This window comes from Alligator mississippiensis, chromosome 5 (assembly GCF_030867095.1).
Source record: "Alligator mississippiensis isolate rAllMis1 chromosome 5, rAllMis1, whole genome shotgun sequence".
NCBI lineage: Eukaryota > Metazoa > Chordata > Crocodylia > Alligatoridae > Alligator > Alligator mississippiensis.
The window spans coordinates 121,053,492-121,071,310 of NC_081828.1; the positions used below are offsets into that span (position 1 = coordinate 121,053,492).

Here is a 17,819-nt window from a genome sequence, read left to right on the forward strand (position 1 = left end):
TTTCCATTAGGTTGAATGGAATGACCCCATTTCTTACAGATGCCATTGTAAGTGGGAGGAGAAAGGCCAGTTGTGTGTAGTCATTAACTTGTGTCTGAAGTAATAATTAAGGGGTAATAAGATTGATAAAAATGTGATTCTAAAATGTAGCAGATTGCATCTTCTTGAGTGCTCAGAAATGAAAATTTGTGCAGTGGGCTGGAGAGGAATTAGATATTTCTTGCTCTCGTGGGCAAATTAATGGTCTCCCCCACTAAAGGCTGTGCCCTAGAAATGCCACTGAAAAAATAAATTATTATTTTATATTTGATTGCACTCCTACACAAAGACGTATTGAAGTTGTGGGGGGGAGCATAATGTGTCAAAGTATTAAAACAGTCATAAGGCAGGGCTGCTCCCCTACTTTAAAGAATACTCACTTATAAGGAGTCCCATTTTTGTATTTATGGACGGACCCTCCTTGTTAAACTTTTTTTCTGACATACCTCCATGTCTTTCTCCCATTCTGGTAAACTCAACAGTCTGTCTTCATTCATTTAGCTGCTAGTGGTGATGACGCATTATGCTTGAGAGCATAACCAAAGCAAACCCTGGTCTGTCTGGAATATTGTATACTGCATCTTTTTCCTTTTTTAATTTTATTATTATGACTTTTGCTTTTGGAATATGGATAACAAAGAAAGCAAAATTCCTAAAAGCAAAACAGTATAATAGCTTTTTATCAACATGTGATAATATTACTTTACTGTTGTTTGGTTTTCTCTGGGTTCCCATCTGTACTGGAGTAACTTGCTTTTCTTTATCAGTTAATGCAGCTTTTCAAAGATGAAGTGCTCTAGAACCCCACTGCTGTAACAATGTGTTGTATTCATTGTGGTCTGTGGAAAGAGAAGAAAACTGGAGCTAAGTCCTGCTCACTTTGCTCAGGTGAATACCTCTGTAAAAGTCAGAGGGACTAATCACCTTCAGAAAGCAGATACAATTTGGCCCTTAATGCCAAGAAGGTTTACATTGCTTGGTTTGCCTGCTAATAAACTATAAGGTGTCTATCATCTGGACATTGAATTGGATTGTTTTGTATTGGCCGTTGGGTATACCATGCAGGTGCAAAGTTTTGTCCATTGCGTACCCTTTGTGATCTTCAGGAGTGCTTAAACACTTTTCCTTGCTTGTTTTTTGTTTGTCCAAAGTTGGGGGGAAGCAGCAAAGAGATGTTTCAGTAACATCATGCAGGCCATCAGGTGGTTCCTGCAAGTAGTCCTGAAGCCCTGATATATTCCAGATCCAGGTGAGATATCTAGAAAGTACCCTGCCCCAAGCAGTTCATACCAGTCTAACCATAATACAATTCCTTCCTGACCCCAAATATGGCAATCAGTCTGACCCTGAGTAGAGGGGAAGACCTCTAGCCAGGAACCTCCAGCTTGAAGTCCCAGCAGGAGCACTGACATACCCTAGTCAAAATCCCCAGCTTTATCTGTAACCAGCACCCAATGCCTATGAGGAGGGCTTAAGAAAAAATTCCCGGACCCCTCTTGATGTACAGGTAAAGGCATGATATAAGATCTGATGCACAATCCACACAATCATGCCTCCTGCCATGCCACATGTGCATGGCAGGACTAGAGATTGTGGGATGCAGCATCAAATCCTATCATGCCTTATTGCTGTTACAGGGGGAACCCGGGATGATAATCCTGGGCTCCCCCTGCACCAGCAAGTAAGAAGTTATCACAGCTGTGAGCCCCAAAATGGACAGGTCCAGAGTCCTGAGGGTTTGGACTCTGGATTCCTACAGCACCCCAAAACTGCTGGAACCCATAATCCTGTGGCTCTATACTCTGTGACCCAGCACCTGTGGGGCACTGCCAGCTCTAGACTCTGGTTACCAGCATCTGTGGGGCACTGCTGGGAGCCAGAGTCCTCAGCTGTGGGGTGCTGCCAAGAGGGAGGATCCCGGCAGCTGCAGGACTCCCAACGCCAGCTGTGCATGGTGCACCCCTGTGGCTGGGAGCCCCTTTAGCTGATGTGGCTCACAGCCATAGGGGCAGACCTAGCTACACGTGCAAATTAAAGCTGGGTAGAAACCAACTATAAAGTTATTACATATTTTCCAGCAATAACTTTATAGCTGGTTGGACCCTTTTAAGGCCCAATAGTTAATTTTCAGGTGTAACCAGTCTAAATTAATTGTTCAATTGGCCCATTAGTTACATGATACGTGTAAATGTGTAGGAGGGGCCCCTGCCATGCAGCAGAAAGGAAAGGGTCTGTATTCCCTCTGAGCACCACGCAGCAACCAGCAAGTCCCAGAAGCATGGGAAATACCATAGGAGAACATAGGTATAACTACACCTATATCATCCGTGACTAGTGCCCACCCAACCTTTTGAACACCTCTGTGCCTGAAAGCTTGCAAAAAACTTTTTTCCAACTACTCAGTTGGTCTAATAAAAAATATCACATCTACCCAAAGAACCTTGCCTGACTCCAGTAATGGAGAGTTCACAACTTCCCTAAACAGTCTCTTCCAGTGTCTCACTGTACTAACAGTGAAGAATTTTTTCCTGAACTCCTATTTTGCAACTTCAAGCTATTGGTCTGCATTCTGCTCTTTGCATCGAGAGAAAAAAGGTGATTTCCCTCTTTTTATGGCAGTCCTTTGAGTATTTGAAGTCTGCTATCATATTGCCTCTTAAGTGCCTTTTCCACAGCTGAACATGCCTATTTCCTTCTGCCTCTCCTCATACGATTTGCTTTCCAAGATCTTTATATGCACTGCATAGTTAAATATTGTTGCATAGTTGTATTTCAGCACATCTGGCGAAGGCTGTTCTCAGGATATCAGTGTGGGACATGCTTTCAAGTGCAATGCAACATTTTTTTCAGTGCATGACATGGGTAGGGTTTGTTTTTGTCTTTGTGTTTGTTGTTTTTGTCTGTGATTTTGTCTATGCAATAGAGGTTTAAATAGACATACCCTTAGATGCAGCTGAGCTTAGTTAGCAGTGGCATTTTTAAGATGGGGAGACTACCTTAGGTATTTTTTATCAGAAGCTATAGCAGGGTGCTCTACAGATACAGCAGAGCTGTTCCCTGTTTCATACTTGTACTTGTTTCTTAAGTTTACTGCTTCATGGATAGAAATGGAGCTGATAGATGTTTCTAAGTTGTTTTCAATTTAAATGAAATTAAAACCTCTGCAGCAAAATTCCACTTAGAGGGGATGCATTTTGTTTAAAGTGTACTTTTCTAATTCTCCACTATACCATTAATATGTCTCTTGAAACATCCATTTAGGGGAAACAAAGTTTAATTGTTAGAAAAAAACACTGCAATTATGGTAGGTGAACAAAGCACAATAAAATGATGAGTACAAGGCTGACCTTTCTGATAATTTAAGATGTCTATATATGTAGTATTTGAGCAAGGTACATTTTGAAAAAGCTAATGAAATTTGGGAAATCATAAACATTAGTGTGGCATCAGTTGCTTCCCATAAAATTGTTTTATTCTTCTTAGAAGGGTAGAGGGGCCACAACAGAAGAGAAGGGTAAGGGTTTACTTTGGCACCATTGTCAATGTACAGTGGCACCACTGTACTGTCTGAAGTGAACATTGTCTGACTGGCTTCTCATATATCAGTAGGAAAGAAAAGACCAAAGGACAGGAGTTCACTTTTAACTTCTAAGGCATTTGAGAGATTTTTTTTTAGTTCACCAAGACTCAAGTACCATATTTACTCAAATAAAGGATGAGATTTTTTTCCCTAGTCAGCACTGGGGGAAAAGCTTCTTGTCTTACATTTGCATACAAGAAACCCTCATTAAATACATTGTTTATTATTACACTGCTGCAAAAGCAAGCAGCAGGTGCTCAGTAATGGAAACCAACTATGAAATGGGTTAAATGCAGCCAACACTAAGCATGACTGTAAAACACATGGCCCATTTTGGGCCCATACTGATGGAAACCTACTACAAAGATAGGTTAGTACAGCCCATCTGAATCAAATATATGCTAGTGTCCAGTATGTTCAGTCCCCCTCAGCGCCAACTCTTTTTTGAGTCATGGTGAACACTACATTGAATACATTTCAACTTTCTCTTCACTCCCGTAGCTGACTTGTGCCATTCTTTCCCGTTTCCAATGATTCCAGCCTTAAATGTCTGGCAAACATCACCAAACAGGGCCCCAAACAATTCACCCTGAATCCTTGCGTCATCCCCTTCTTAGCCTGTTATATATGATTAGCGTGGCCCTGCTCTCCATGAGATGAAGCCTGACAAGGTTGCCCTTCACCTCACCTGCATATACATTTTTGGAGGATCCCAAGACTTGTAACAAAAACACATGGTTTCAGTCATGGGTGAAGAGGTCTAATTAGCACCTGGATCCTTTATGCGGGTATCCAGAGTACACACACATACTGAGCAGTGCTGAATTCTGGGGTCATGATTCCTTGAAATGCTGTTGAGTCTGCTTGGGCTCAGCCCAATGAACTGTATGAAACTTTTGGCTTTGCATTAATTTTATGCATAGTTTGTACTATATGTAAGTAGGTACAAAAGTGCTGCTTAAAAGTGTTTATGGAGTGCCTGTGATAACATTTGTAGCATTTTCAAAGAAGGTAAAATGCATCAATTCTGGATTTCCTAAATTACTGTAGACATGTTTCATTCAAAGTCAGTGTTTTCAAATTTGTCCCTCACTTCCATGTGCTCAGGGAGAGCAGGGTCTGACAGAAGAGGGGAAGGGGCTGCAGGGGGGAGAGGTTGCAGGACTGGTGGGCAGAGGGCAAGGGGCTACCTTACTCCCCAGGTAGCAGCGGGGGAGGGACAAATAAAAGGCATACCTCCAATAATTGAATTCTATACCTGGAAAATTATAACAGATTTATACATTTTCCATATATAGAATCTAATTATTGGGGGGGTCACATATTTTCAGGGTCATCTTATATTCAAAAAAATATGGTAAACAGGCAGCAACCTAGTTGCCAAGGACTAACATATACTCATAAAGCTAACTAGGTCTAGTCCTACTTGTCCAGAAGTGTGGGAACCTAATTCTTAGTTGCAAATCAGGTGCAATTATTTTTGTCATTGGAAGCAAAAAATGGTTCCTAAAGTGTTGAATGTTCTTTTAAATATACACTTTGTCTTTGGAAAAACCTGGACAGATCAGACACCTACCTGTCTTTTTTTCCTGAGAATAACATGGCTTCGCTTCCATTAGGAATAATTGGAAATTGTAGTCATTAGAAAGGCACACCCTTTGGCATGATATTTATCAAGAATAATAACAGATACCAGTCATTTTGAAATTAGGTGGTTCTAGATGGGATAATTTGGCATGCTTGTCAGCTATTTATGATGAAGAAACTTTCAGTCATAAAGAATAATTACAGCAAATGTTCATTACTCCTTTAAAAAAAAAACATTCAGGGCAGAAGATTTCACTGAGTGCTAATCATATGGGAAGTATGAAGGTCTCTGATACTCTATGTAGATCAATTGGGAGAAAATTTGTCCTGGCACATGGTGCCATGTTACTTTAAGGGTTTGCTCTAATGATTTATGAGTTTAAATTATTTTAAATCAGCTTACTTGGATACACTCTTGCTTATTATGCAGTAGGTTCAGTAATGTTTGGGAAAGATGTTGCATGCTTCATTTGTTAGGAAATGGTCAAATCTCTATTTTAATTTCAAAATTTGATTCAGTCTTATCTAGAGAAGTGACCACCACTTCCATAATTCAGTCTTGGGGTTTTTTCATTTCTCTCTTTCTTATCTAAACTTCTTAAAATTACAGGATTCTAGCAAGATGGGTTTTTTCCAAAAATGTTTTAATGCTAGTTTAAATGGCATAGTTAAGGTTTCTTTATATATTGAGAAATGATAATGAGGTATAAAAACTGTTTGTTTCTTGTACTTTGAAACCTACAAATAAAAAGAAAAAAAAAGGCAGAGTGATGAAGGTAAACTAATTAATACCCCCAAATTTTAGTTGCCGTGCTGTTTAAAGCAAAAACAGTATGACATTTGGAAAGATATTGTTAGTGCTTTAGGTGATATTCTTACAGGTCTTAAACATTCAAGGTGTATACTTCATTTAATGTGATTATGTTTCCAAAACATTAAGCCTCATTAATTTTTAGGAGTACTTATCAGTGGCAAGTAAAAACAAGAAAAAACAGAACCAGAGAACATCAATAAGAGCTTGAAAAACAAACCCTCTCAAAAACCAATGTTGACATCTCATTAGAACAGTGGTACATTAATGTAGTGCATAATATAGCACTCTGCAGATAAAGAAAAAAATAAATCCTGCATCTCATGCAGTAGATTTGAGCACAACATAGTAGGTAAGAAATTAACCAAACTTTACTTATTCATCATATTTCTAGTGTACTAAATCATTAGGAGAATGAAAAACAAAATTAAATAGATCTTTATGCAGGTTTATTATTTGCTTAGCTAGCTTAAAAAAATTTCTGGGGCTAGAATATATGCAAGAGGTTCCTGGGTGCATCTGCATGTGCCATTAAAGCAACATGATAAACTTGGCGCACTTTGCGCTGGAGTCAGCTGCTCCCAGGCACAGCATTTACATGTGCACCTGGTACTGCAGCAGTTTGAGCTGGGCAGAGCAGCCCCAGGCTGGTAGGGGACCCGGGGGGGTCAGCTCTGAGTGGCAGTGTCAGGAGGCAGAAGAGCTGGCTGGTACATGTGTGTGCTAAAGTGCGGGGCTAGCCGCCTGGCAGCCCCTGCACTTTAGCACCCTTGTGCCCCAGTCAGCCCCTGTCACCATCTATGCATGCATTTCAGTGGAGTTAAGTACTCTGCTGTAAGATAGTAGTCCTACGGTGGACTTAATTAATGTATTAATTTACTGTGCCCTAATACAGGTGCATGTGTAGATGGTGCCACTTTACTTTAGAGCTAATTACTCAACTCTGCAGTAATGTGAATATGTAGATGCACCCCCTGTGTGTTATATTGAACAAATTTGCTATTATAGCTGCCAACCCACAAAAGCTCTGAAGGTCTCATTAGTCCTAAAGGAACAGAGGGCTAATCCAAACATCCAGAAATAGAGAGCTTCCTCCTCACTTGATGCTTGTTGAGAAACCCAGCCTTACATCTCTTCATTGTGTAATTTTTATTTATTATTTGCCAACAATATCAGAGTTAATTTCCGGAATCACTCTGTGGACTGAGGCATTCTGTTAGATCACATTTATTTACTGATAAAAGAACTAGCATTACGGGATGCAGTAAATTCTAAAACTCCCGTTAACTAAGCAACAACATACCATCAATGTAGAGGGTATGGAAAATGTACATGTGCGCTGTAAATGGAGAGGGTGCTGATTAGTGCACTTTCTTCTCCTTCCAACATGTTTGCAGAACTCCTACTATACTCAGTTCAGGATGTGAGCATGAGTAAAGATGTAGAACTTGTCCCTTAAGACATGGTGGACCTCTGATTACAACAAGCACACAGGTTAAATGAAGGGCTTAGCTTCCTTAGAATTAACTTTGTTTAGGTCTAGACCTTTCATAATAACATTTTTTCCCCCTAGAGAGAAGAATTTTCTTGCCTGGGGAACTTTTTTTTTTTAATTTAAGAAAATAAGATGCCTACATTTTTCATTTCACTGCTCATTGTTTTCCCTTTCAGCTTCTTACCTGATTATATCAGCGGTGACTTTGATTCCATTAGGCCTGAAGTCAAGGAATACTACAAGGGCAAGGTAAATTTAATCTCTCTAACATACTTGTTACATTAAACCACTGTGAGACCAGATTCACTAGTATCTCCACAGTGAGGATCCTCAGTTCACATTGGCTTCCAGTGGGGGGACTTCAGGGTGCTAAAAACTGGATCAGGCTTTTGTGCCGTGTGTGGGTGGTACTATTCTAATCAATAAATAGCAGTGTTTGAAATAAGCAAATCAATTTTTATATGGTTGGATTGAAGTTTAGAATTTAGTCTCCAGCACAACCTCAAGCAACAGGATGTGTATTTGTGGAGATTTTCCCAGCTAGAAACTACTCTAAAGTTTTTGAAAATGTGTTTGAAAGAATGTTTTCCTGAACAGAGGTATCAGGTTGTAAAATTAATCTCCTGTGGATGACAGCTATTTAAGCACTACAGCTATTGTCAGAAATGAGATTGCTATGGTATGATTTTATCATTTAAGCAGCAACCTGTATATAGTCTTTTTCTGTGACTTCCTTGATCACACATCAAAGCAGTGAATCATTCTCAAACTACCTCACTGCTTGACTAATGGTGTGCCATCTTTAATGGATTTTTGGACAGATCCCTGCATACATTAATTTGTGCTTAACGCAGCCAGTATGTTTTCCATGAACACAGTTAATTTTAACATTTGCCCATTTCGTAGATCCTGTTCTTGGGTATTGGTTAAACTCCATAGCGCATTTGAAATGACTTCTTTAACATACTGTAATGTAATGACACTTCAGTAATCCACTTGTATAGAACATCTGGCCCTGAGTGTTACCCTCGGTTCCAAGAAAGCTGGCATATTGCAGTGACCTGATCTTAAAGAAGTCTGCTTATGTGTACAAGAGGCAATAGTTAAACACAAGATAAGTGATGAGTTGTCCTCCTTATCTGGGGGGCTGACTTGGTCTCAGACTTGCATGTCAGGTATTTAACCTGCTGTTGTGTATTGGACAGAGGTAGATCCAGGAGAGGTGCAGTTGCAGTCACTCCCTCTACCTCCCCCACCTTTTGATTCCTGCTTCACCCAAATTGTAAAACCAACTGGGAGAGGCAGTGGCTTTTCTATTTGTGAAGTGCTGAGAGAGTCAATTGACTTCATGGCTCATTGTCATCTCCTCCATTCCTGCTAATCTCTCTCTCTCTACTCCATAGGTGTTAGTGATACTCTAATCATCTTTAATAGTCTTGATGTTCCACTGTTCAGACTTTCATTCTGCAGTTTTGCTGTTACCCATTCCTAGTAATGTCTCTCTTCTATTTCACAGCCATGCAGACTGTTTTTAGCTCTGTCTAAAACCTTAAATCTGGTGTAGTAACATTATCTCTGGTGTAGAAATGACTGACATTGAAGTATTGGAGACATTGTCAAGACACTCAAGAAAGCTAGATTTTGTTTTATGAATCTGAAGGAAACGTTTAACTATAATGACTACAGAATTAATGATTCAATATCTTTTGACTATTTTGACTATTTTTTTGCTTAGTTTGTTGGGGGGGTTATACTTTATATATAAATCTAGCAAATTAGTGCACATTCTAATAGTTATATTTATTTTTGCCCTGATTTTAAACTGAATAATATAGTACTAGCTCCCTAGCTATCAGTAAAGCATTTAGTTTCTCTTTAACTACAATTAGCTTAACTTCTATTCCAGGGAAAATCCTAGAAACATTCATCAAAGAGGTTATATGTGACAAACTTGCAGAAGGCATGATACAGAATGACAGCCAGCATAGCTTCATCGCAGGCAGGTCTTGTCTAGCCAACCTCATTTCTTTCTGTGATCAGGTGACTCATCACCTGGACGATAGAAAAGCAGTTGAGATAATAAACCTCAACTTCCAGAAAGCCTTTGACCTGGTATCCCATGAGGTACTGATCAGAAAACTGGAAGATATTGGGCTCAACTGTGGGACCGTCAAGAGGGTACGAAACTGGTTGCGGGGTAGACCACAGAGAGTCCAGATGAATGGATCAGCGTCGTCCTGGCAAGGTATGGGCAGCGGCATACCCCAGAGTATGGTACTTGGCCCAGTGCTGTTCAATATCTTCATCAACGACCTGGATGAGGGGAGTGAAAAGCCCATTGTCCAAGCTCACGGATGACACCAAGATATGGGGTTGTGTGGACACACCCACAGATAGGCTGCAGATACAGGCAGACTTAGACAGACTGGCATGTTGTGCAAAACGAAACCAGATGAGGTTCAACATAGAGAAATTCAAAGTGCTGCAGCTGGGAAGGAAGAACCCCCAGCACACCTACAGGCTGGGCATCGCTAACCTGACCAGTGCTATAAATGAAAGGGATCTGAGGGTAACAATACACCCCAGCATGAATATGAGCCATCAATGCAACGCAGCAGCCGCTAGGACCAATAAAACTCTGGCATGCCTCAATTGATGCATCTCCAGTAAATCCAAAGAAGTGATTCTCCCACTTCACTCGACATTGGTGTGGCCGCAGCTGGAGTATTGCATCCAGTTCTGGGTGCCGCACTTCAACAAGGACGTGCTAAAACTCAAGAGGGTCCAGAGAAGGGCCACCCGTATGATCAGGGATTTGTATGGCAAGCCATATGAGGAGAGGCTCAGGGATCTTGGACTCTTCAGCCTAAAGAAAAGAAGGCTGAGGGGGGACCTGATTGCGGCTTACCACTATATCAGCCCTATGATTCTAATGGGAGAAAATTGTGTGTTATGCTATATGTGACCATGTGCCACACCATCTACACCCCTGTTTTCAAAATCCTAGATCCACCCATGCATACAATATTGCTCTGATTTAATTTGTACAGGCTGTATCCCTGGTCTCAATAGGAAGCCAGAACATTTTAAATTGGAGTCTGTTCTCATAGTATCGAAGGCGGGGTGTATGTTCTCTCTTTGAAATGCACGTGCAAATCTTAGGGACCTAAGGGGAGTTATGCACATATCCAAAGATTAGAATATAATTAGCATTTCAAATGCATCCATTTCTACTTGATTGGCAGACCAGCTTTTCCATCCATCTTTTTCATTAGTAGGCCATCAGGCTTTCCTATCTGCTTTTGCTGCTCCTTTTTGTATTGCAGCTAACCACATGCATACACCTACCAGCGTATTAGTCTGTTAATGGTTCACTGTCTGTAAAGTCCACAAGAGCAGATGTCTTTCTACAGTTTAGGCTTTATGAACATGGCATTTTATATGAACTGGTAGATTTTCTTTCTACAGTCTCCTCCTGATTTTGTTTGTCAGTGAATGGGGTTTTTAAAAAAAACTAATTCTAATGTAATGTACTGCCTGGAAGTACATAGTGTTAGAGGTTAGGTTTTAGGGAGAACATATCTGGAACAGCTCAATATTCTCACAGTTGGTACTAGGGTTGTGTGAAACAGGCCATATGCAATTCAAATCCGGCCTGATTTGGGAACAGTGATTTGATTCGTTAATTCAGATCACTGTCCCCAATTCGATTGGGTCAAATCCGAATCTGAAGATTCGATGCTAATTCAGAGAATCAGCGATTCAGACATAGACACAGCTTTAAATGTTTTTTTTCTACAAACCTCCAGGTACCAAGCGCAGCTCATGAACACTGCGATGGTGGGGTGGATGGAGTGTCCCACAGGAGTGTCCCACAGGAGTGTGGGGGGCCCTTGCATGCTCAGCAGTGAACCTGGAAGTGGACTGGAAGTACTTCTGGTCCACTTCCGGGTCGACGGGGGAGCGTGCAGTGCGGAGGGAGGGGCCCTGGCTCAGCGATTAGCTGCAGGGGGCCCCAGACCCAGGAGGCACTAGTTGCCAAGCCAGGGGGGTACAAAGTTCCCCCCCGCGCTCTCCCTGGCAGACCCAGAAGTGGGCCAGAGCTGCTTCTGGTCCATTTCTGGTTCCAATACTGAGCACACTGGGGACCTCCCCATGCTCCTGTGAGGCGCAGCATCCACCCCACTATCTCAACGTTCACAAGCCGCCTGGTACCTTGATGTATGTAGAAAAAACATGTAAAGCTGTGTCTATGTCCGAATCATCGAATCTCTCCGAATCGATTTGGAGGGTTCCGATTCAATTCGGAGAGATTACAGGGACTCCTGATTCGATTTGATTTGAATTCGGAGATTCAACTACCGAATCGGGCTGAATCTCTGCCAAATCGAATCGGCGACCAAAGCTTCGCATAGCCCTAGTTGGTACCTATGTCAGTTGCAGACCTCTATTCTGCAGCTATTTATCTCCAATAGAAATTGGGGTAGAAAAAGATGGAGGAACTATTATATTTGCAGCAAAGTATGTGTGAAAAATTGTGTGTGAATAGGGAGCAGAGCTAGGCCAACGAGTGCTTTTGAATATCTTTCCTATATATTTATCAGATGTTAAGCAATGGAAAAGTTTCATGTCATCTCATTATATACTTTGTGCTCTTGATTCGCATGCTACTTTAAGGGCAAGAGGTGTTCAGATATCTCGAGGCACTAGACCAAAACAAATTGTGTCACTTTAATTTGCACCAGAAAGTAATAAAAGTGGTGGGGTTTTATAAACTAAACCTATATTTCCCTTCAGATGTATAAATATACTTTATAGTTCATTTAATTTTTACACATACATAAAAACTCAGGGTGCCAACTCATTCTTTTTAAACAGCACTTATTGACTGTGATAAATACATAATTTCTTTTATTTTTTAAGTGTCTGGGTATATTTTTTAAGTGTCTTTTATTTTTTAAGTGTCTGGGTCTGCTGGTGAAGAGGAGTTAGTTTTTCCTATTGAAGCTTACAGAAGAAGTTAATTATTGTGTCATAAAATAGTCATTTGCAAGCAGTTGTGTCAAGGAGGATGTCGCACATGGCTATGTGAGAGAAGTGGGGTATTAAAGCCTACATTTGAAGTTAATTAGTGTAAAATAGATGTAAGCATTGGTGTGAAGGATCATGACAATTATGGACCCAATTCTCCCATCTCGATAGCTTCATGATAAAAGTAACACCACTGACCTCAGAGTTGATTCCTTATTCTCATGATATGAGTACAGAAAGACTCAGACCCTCTTTCTTCATTACTATATTAAAGTTATTGAAAACTTGACACCCTTTATTGTGATCAGGCAGTCATAATGTTTAATGTGGAAAAAAGAAGCTCCCTTAGACTCATGCAGCTGATTCCTCTTACACCTTACAAATGAGTAACATTGTATGTGGATTATACAGCAGTAGTCCTTTTTTTCCCTGAGGAGGCTTATAAACATTGTCAGGAATCACAAGGCAACCCATTCAAATAGGCTGGGAAAATTGATTTATCTTGGTTTACATTCATCTTCTTTAGTTGTGATATGTAGTGGTGGGTAGAGAGGTCTAAGGACAAAGCCACTTCGTTTTGCATTTTAACAGGATGTTAATTATCTAGTGGGTGATTATAACTGTAAAACAGAAACAGTGGGTTTGGAGTACTTTGTTTTTGGAAAACAGAATAAATGCATGTTAGAAATTCCAAAGCTTAATTTGAGCTTTTCTGAGTTTAGCTCTCTAGTAGATTGGTGTATTTATAGCAAGCAGACCCACTAGAGGGGAAGACTGCCTAAAATCATTCAAGCTTTACATTAAGAAATAATAATTGATTTTATTTCCCATCATTTAAAGAGTCTGGTATCAGTAAAATGGGACAAGATTGCTCCACAGCTGTCAGTAATAACTTTGGAATACAATCTCTCTCTTCTTTTTCCTTGTTTAATTAGAATTCATTGTAAACAATATCAGAGGTTGATGAAAAGATAAGGTTTAACGTATCCTCCATTCTGTTGTCCTGTGATTATTAGAATATGAATGGAGAGGAAGGTCTGTTCTCTGACACTCATTTTCATCATGTTGTAAGATCCTGGATTCATGGCAGCAAGTCTTTCCTAAAAGCACATACAGGTAGAAATGAGTGGAACAAGTCCCATACACAGCAGAGAGGACTTATGCTTATGTTACTGTCACTGCAATCTTCTCTGTTTATCTCAGCTGAATGTTTCTACTAGTAACTTTAAAGCATTGCTTTGGAGATGAAAAAAGCCATTTGTACTTCTGTTATCCCAGTATTAAAGTGTTTGAAAGTAAAGACATCATAGGGTGTTTCTAAAATAACAAAGGATCCTCATGTATGCCTAGGAACAGAAGACCAAATCCATGGCCCATTCAAGTCAGTTTTTAATAGTAATGAGCCAGTATGGTCTTTCCATTGAACAAGCTTCATGTAGTGTAAAGGCTTTTCTTAACTTCTAAAGGTATGGGTTCAAGCTCATTTTTCATCACTAAGTACAGACAGTTACAAATATGGTGTCCTTTTTTTATATTGAGGACTTACAACATACTAACACTACTGTAACTACATCATTTTTAACCCAGATGCAAGTTATACCAGTGTGTGGAGCAGACAGACCGTTCACTTCAGGTAGTTGCCAAATTAGGTGGTGTTTCACCAACTCAGTACTCATTACTTGGGGAACAGATAATACCTGAGAGCAAACTGCTACCCTGAGATAGACACATAACACCTTATGTTAATTTACTCATACCCAATGTATAAGTTCCAATGTAAATCTACATGAGTCTTCCAGCCTTACAATCTATAAATCTATGAACAAAGATAGGCCTATACATTGTACATGTGTGTTATATGTTACACTAGTGTAAACATGTCATGTTTCAGCAGTACTTTCTCTATTCTTTCTTGTAAAATTATATATATTTATACATTTTTTATAGACTTTTTCCTTCCTTATGAATAATTGATATTTTTTCAGTTTTCTTCATGTCTTGCCTTCCTGTTATATTTCCTGATTCTCTTGGTTGTCTGGGTTGTGTTACTGATTAATACGCAAGGTGGTAGAGTATTCCCTTCTTGTTCAGTGCTAATGCATTTATTATAAGGTTCACTAACTTACTTGTAATGCTGAAGTTATTTTCATGTGTATGGTTAAATTTTACACTGGTTTGTTCAGCTATAAATGTTTAGTGCTTTATTCACTAAGAACTGCGTGTTTATATGAGAGGCTGAAAATGTGAGTAGTCATGAAGAAGGAACGGTCATTCCCATGTTAACTATTTTTTATCAATTTTTGTCAAATTTAAAGTGTACTTTAAAGGTTATAAGATTTTTAGTGCCAATTTTCCTTAACTTATTTTTCTAAGTCTTAAAATTCTTGACTGTATTCTTGATAAAACTAAATCCTGAAGAATTTAACTGGATCGTTAATACTTTTTTGTAGGATTATTCATTTGAAAGTAAAAACTTGTTCTATTCAGAGCCTAATTCTTCCCCTGAGGATGGATACCGTCTACTGGAATTTTGTGAAGGCTTACACAGAATTTCTGAGGGAGAAAATTTTGGACCCTTTAATTGTAACAAACCTGTCTGGGCTTTTACTTCACCAAGATGTAGGTTCTATAGAGTCTGATGGCGGTTTAATTCCCAGACGTTCTGAAATAGCCTCTAATTTTGGAGTTCCTCAGTTTTTGGGAGTCTAGTTTGAGTGGCTACAGGCATGTGTTTTAAAAGTGCTGTGCACTCAAAGGACTGCTCAACAACACTAGAAGAAATGAGTGCTTGATGCTAATTAGTTTTGAGATGTTCTTTCGGAAGACCCTTTGAAAACGTGACCATAACAGACTTTGTCATGGCCAATGAGGGGAAGACAAATTTATTTAGTGAAAATGGGAACCTGGCACAACTCTGTCCTGCCAACTTTCATCCATCCTAAATTGAACTCAAATAGAAATTTAGTTTCATGTTGGAAAAGCATGCTTGTCACTTTCCTAATTTCTCCTCCAGTCCCTTTAACTGCACTGGCACTGCATTGCTACAGGCTACTGTTTTCCTAGACTTGATATCCTTGAAGCCCTGTGCTCTTGGAAAATCTCAAATCTCATGTCATTTTTGGTTTTCTGGAACAATCCTATCTATCAAAATTTGAAAAAAGGTGCCACTATTGTTTTTAAATTATGTCACACAGTAGTAGTGATGGTTTTCTTATTGCTATGTGGCCAAAAGGGAAGGCTGATAAAAAAAAAAAAAAAAAAAAAAAAAAAAAAACTGCCTGGAGATTGAAAAAAATGCAGGCTTTTTTCCCTGTCCTGACACAGATGGCAGTCTCACTGAAGAATGAACAGAGAATGGAGCCAAGGAATGTTGGTAGCAATACTGTAGTTCATTTTTGGGTGCTTCCTAACATTAGGGGTGCAGCTATAGCTTCCCTAGTATTAGTTCATACTGTTGTCCCCAAAGGACAGTGAGTTCGTGCCCGGTGCGCTTGTGCCAATAAACACACAGGGGTGAAGGATCCAACTTAATCTTTATTTCTGCGCAGAAAGTGGTGCTTGGCAATCGTTCGCAAAGCAAGCACCCACACCCCAGTGGGTGTCTGCCTTATATAGCTACGTAACAGGTTAAACTTGCTGATGTGATGAAATGTATAGCAAGCCCAGCAAATAACCCCCCTTCCAGCTCCCCCCCAAGTAACCCCCCTTCCAGCTCCAGAACTTTGTTGATACAGCTTTTCCTTCTAGCGAGGCCAGCAATCAGCAACTACGCAACAAGCAATCTCCCCCAGCCTAAACAACCTACTCTATGCCCTTGGTTAGATAAAATACTTTTTCAAAATATACAAAGCTGTTCCCTGGTTAAAATTAAGTTAAAGTCCAGGGGTGCTTCATCAATACAATCATAGGAAAGTAGAGCTGGAAGGGACCTCAGGAGGTCATCTAATCCAGCCTGCTACTGAAGGCAGAATCATCCCTGACTAAACCATCCCAGCCAAGTGTCGGTCTAACCTACTCTTGAAAATTTCCATAGATGGAGATTCCACAACCACTTGTTCCAGTGCTTTACCAGAGTGAGAATGTTGCTCCTAATGCTCAAGCTAAATTTCCCCTGCTGCAGTGTGAAGCCATTGCTCCTTGTCTTGTCCCCTACAGCCACAAAGAATTCACTAAAGAGAGCTGACATTTGGCTCTGCAGCCAATCTAGCACCTCCACTTTATAGCAGAATTAAGAACCTATATAACCAAAATGTTAATATATATGGAGTTTTCATAAAGGCTTGTATTCTTTCTACTTATTTTACCTCACTAAATAACTACCAGTAGAATAGGAATTGGTTCCCTTTTCCTCAGAAGCACCTTAGATGAAGCACAACTCTTTGGCAAGGGTATATGTAAATTAAAAATGTATAATACATTAAAGATTACACAGGCAATTTTCCATTCATCAGAATAAGCTGGGGGAGGTGAGGTAGAGGGGTTGCCTCCTACCCTTGATAAATAGTTTAGGGGGGGAAAGCATGGTTTATTGGGGCACTGGTTTACTACTTTCTTTGAAGTCTGTGCTGTCTCAGAAAGAAGATATTGATCTAGTCTTTTGTGATGAAGAAAATATCTGAGACATTTGAAAAGTAGAAATGCACTAGAAAGAAAGTAAATTAAATACAAGGAACAAAAATGTTTAATCCATGACAGCTTAATCTGGAGAAGGAAATTGAACAGAGTTATTTTGTGATTAAACCTCTTCAAGCAAAAGAGAAGGCTGAAGTATAGTGCTGGGTGCAGAGGATTCAAATGATAGATCTTTTTGGATGCAAATGGGATTTATGCATTGATTTTTGTCTTGTAGGTTTCCCTTAAATTCGCTGTCTTAATTCTGAGTGTTCACCATGGATCTTAGGATACAGTTGACATTCAGTATTTTGTTAGCAAGTAGTTATTGGTCATACATTATTAATTAGATGCATGATCTGCTTATGTGTGCAACAAGCTCAAAATTTGCTTTGTTGGAAGGTTTTCAATTTTTGAGTGCACTTGACAGAAGATATAAAAGACAACTTCAATTAGTAGTCCTCTGTAGGTGACAATTAATTTATTATTTGTTTTATCATGTTATTGTATAATAAGGATGATGATAAAAATGATTAAGGTGATAACAAAGATTGGAAACTACCCATAGAAAACATAGGGCAATTATACACATGCTCCAGAAGCAGTGTTGGTGGGGAGCTGGGGCGGGTAATTTAATTGAAGTGGCTCTGAGAGCCACTCTAATC

General features: G+C 39.7%; 1 protein-coding gene across 7 annotated transcripts in view; it reads left to right on the top strand.

Annotated features, from left to right (window-relative positions):
* The window catches only part of TPK1 (thiamin pyrophosphokinase 1), a 535,729-nt gene that overhangs the window by 271,983 nt on the left and 245,927 nt on the right, over positions 1–17,819 (top strand). For all 7 annotated transcript variants that reach the window (XM_059728640.1, XM_059728636.1, XM_059728639.1 and 4 more), the window contains one exon: positions 7,689–7,761. In XM_059728640.1, the coding sequence (XP_059584623.1) occupies positions 7,689–7,761 (73 nt within the window). The remainder of the gene's footprint in view (positions 1–7,688; positions 7,762–17,819) is intronic.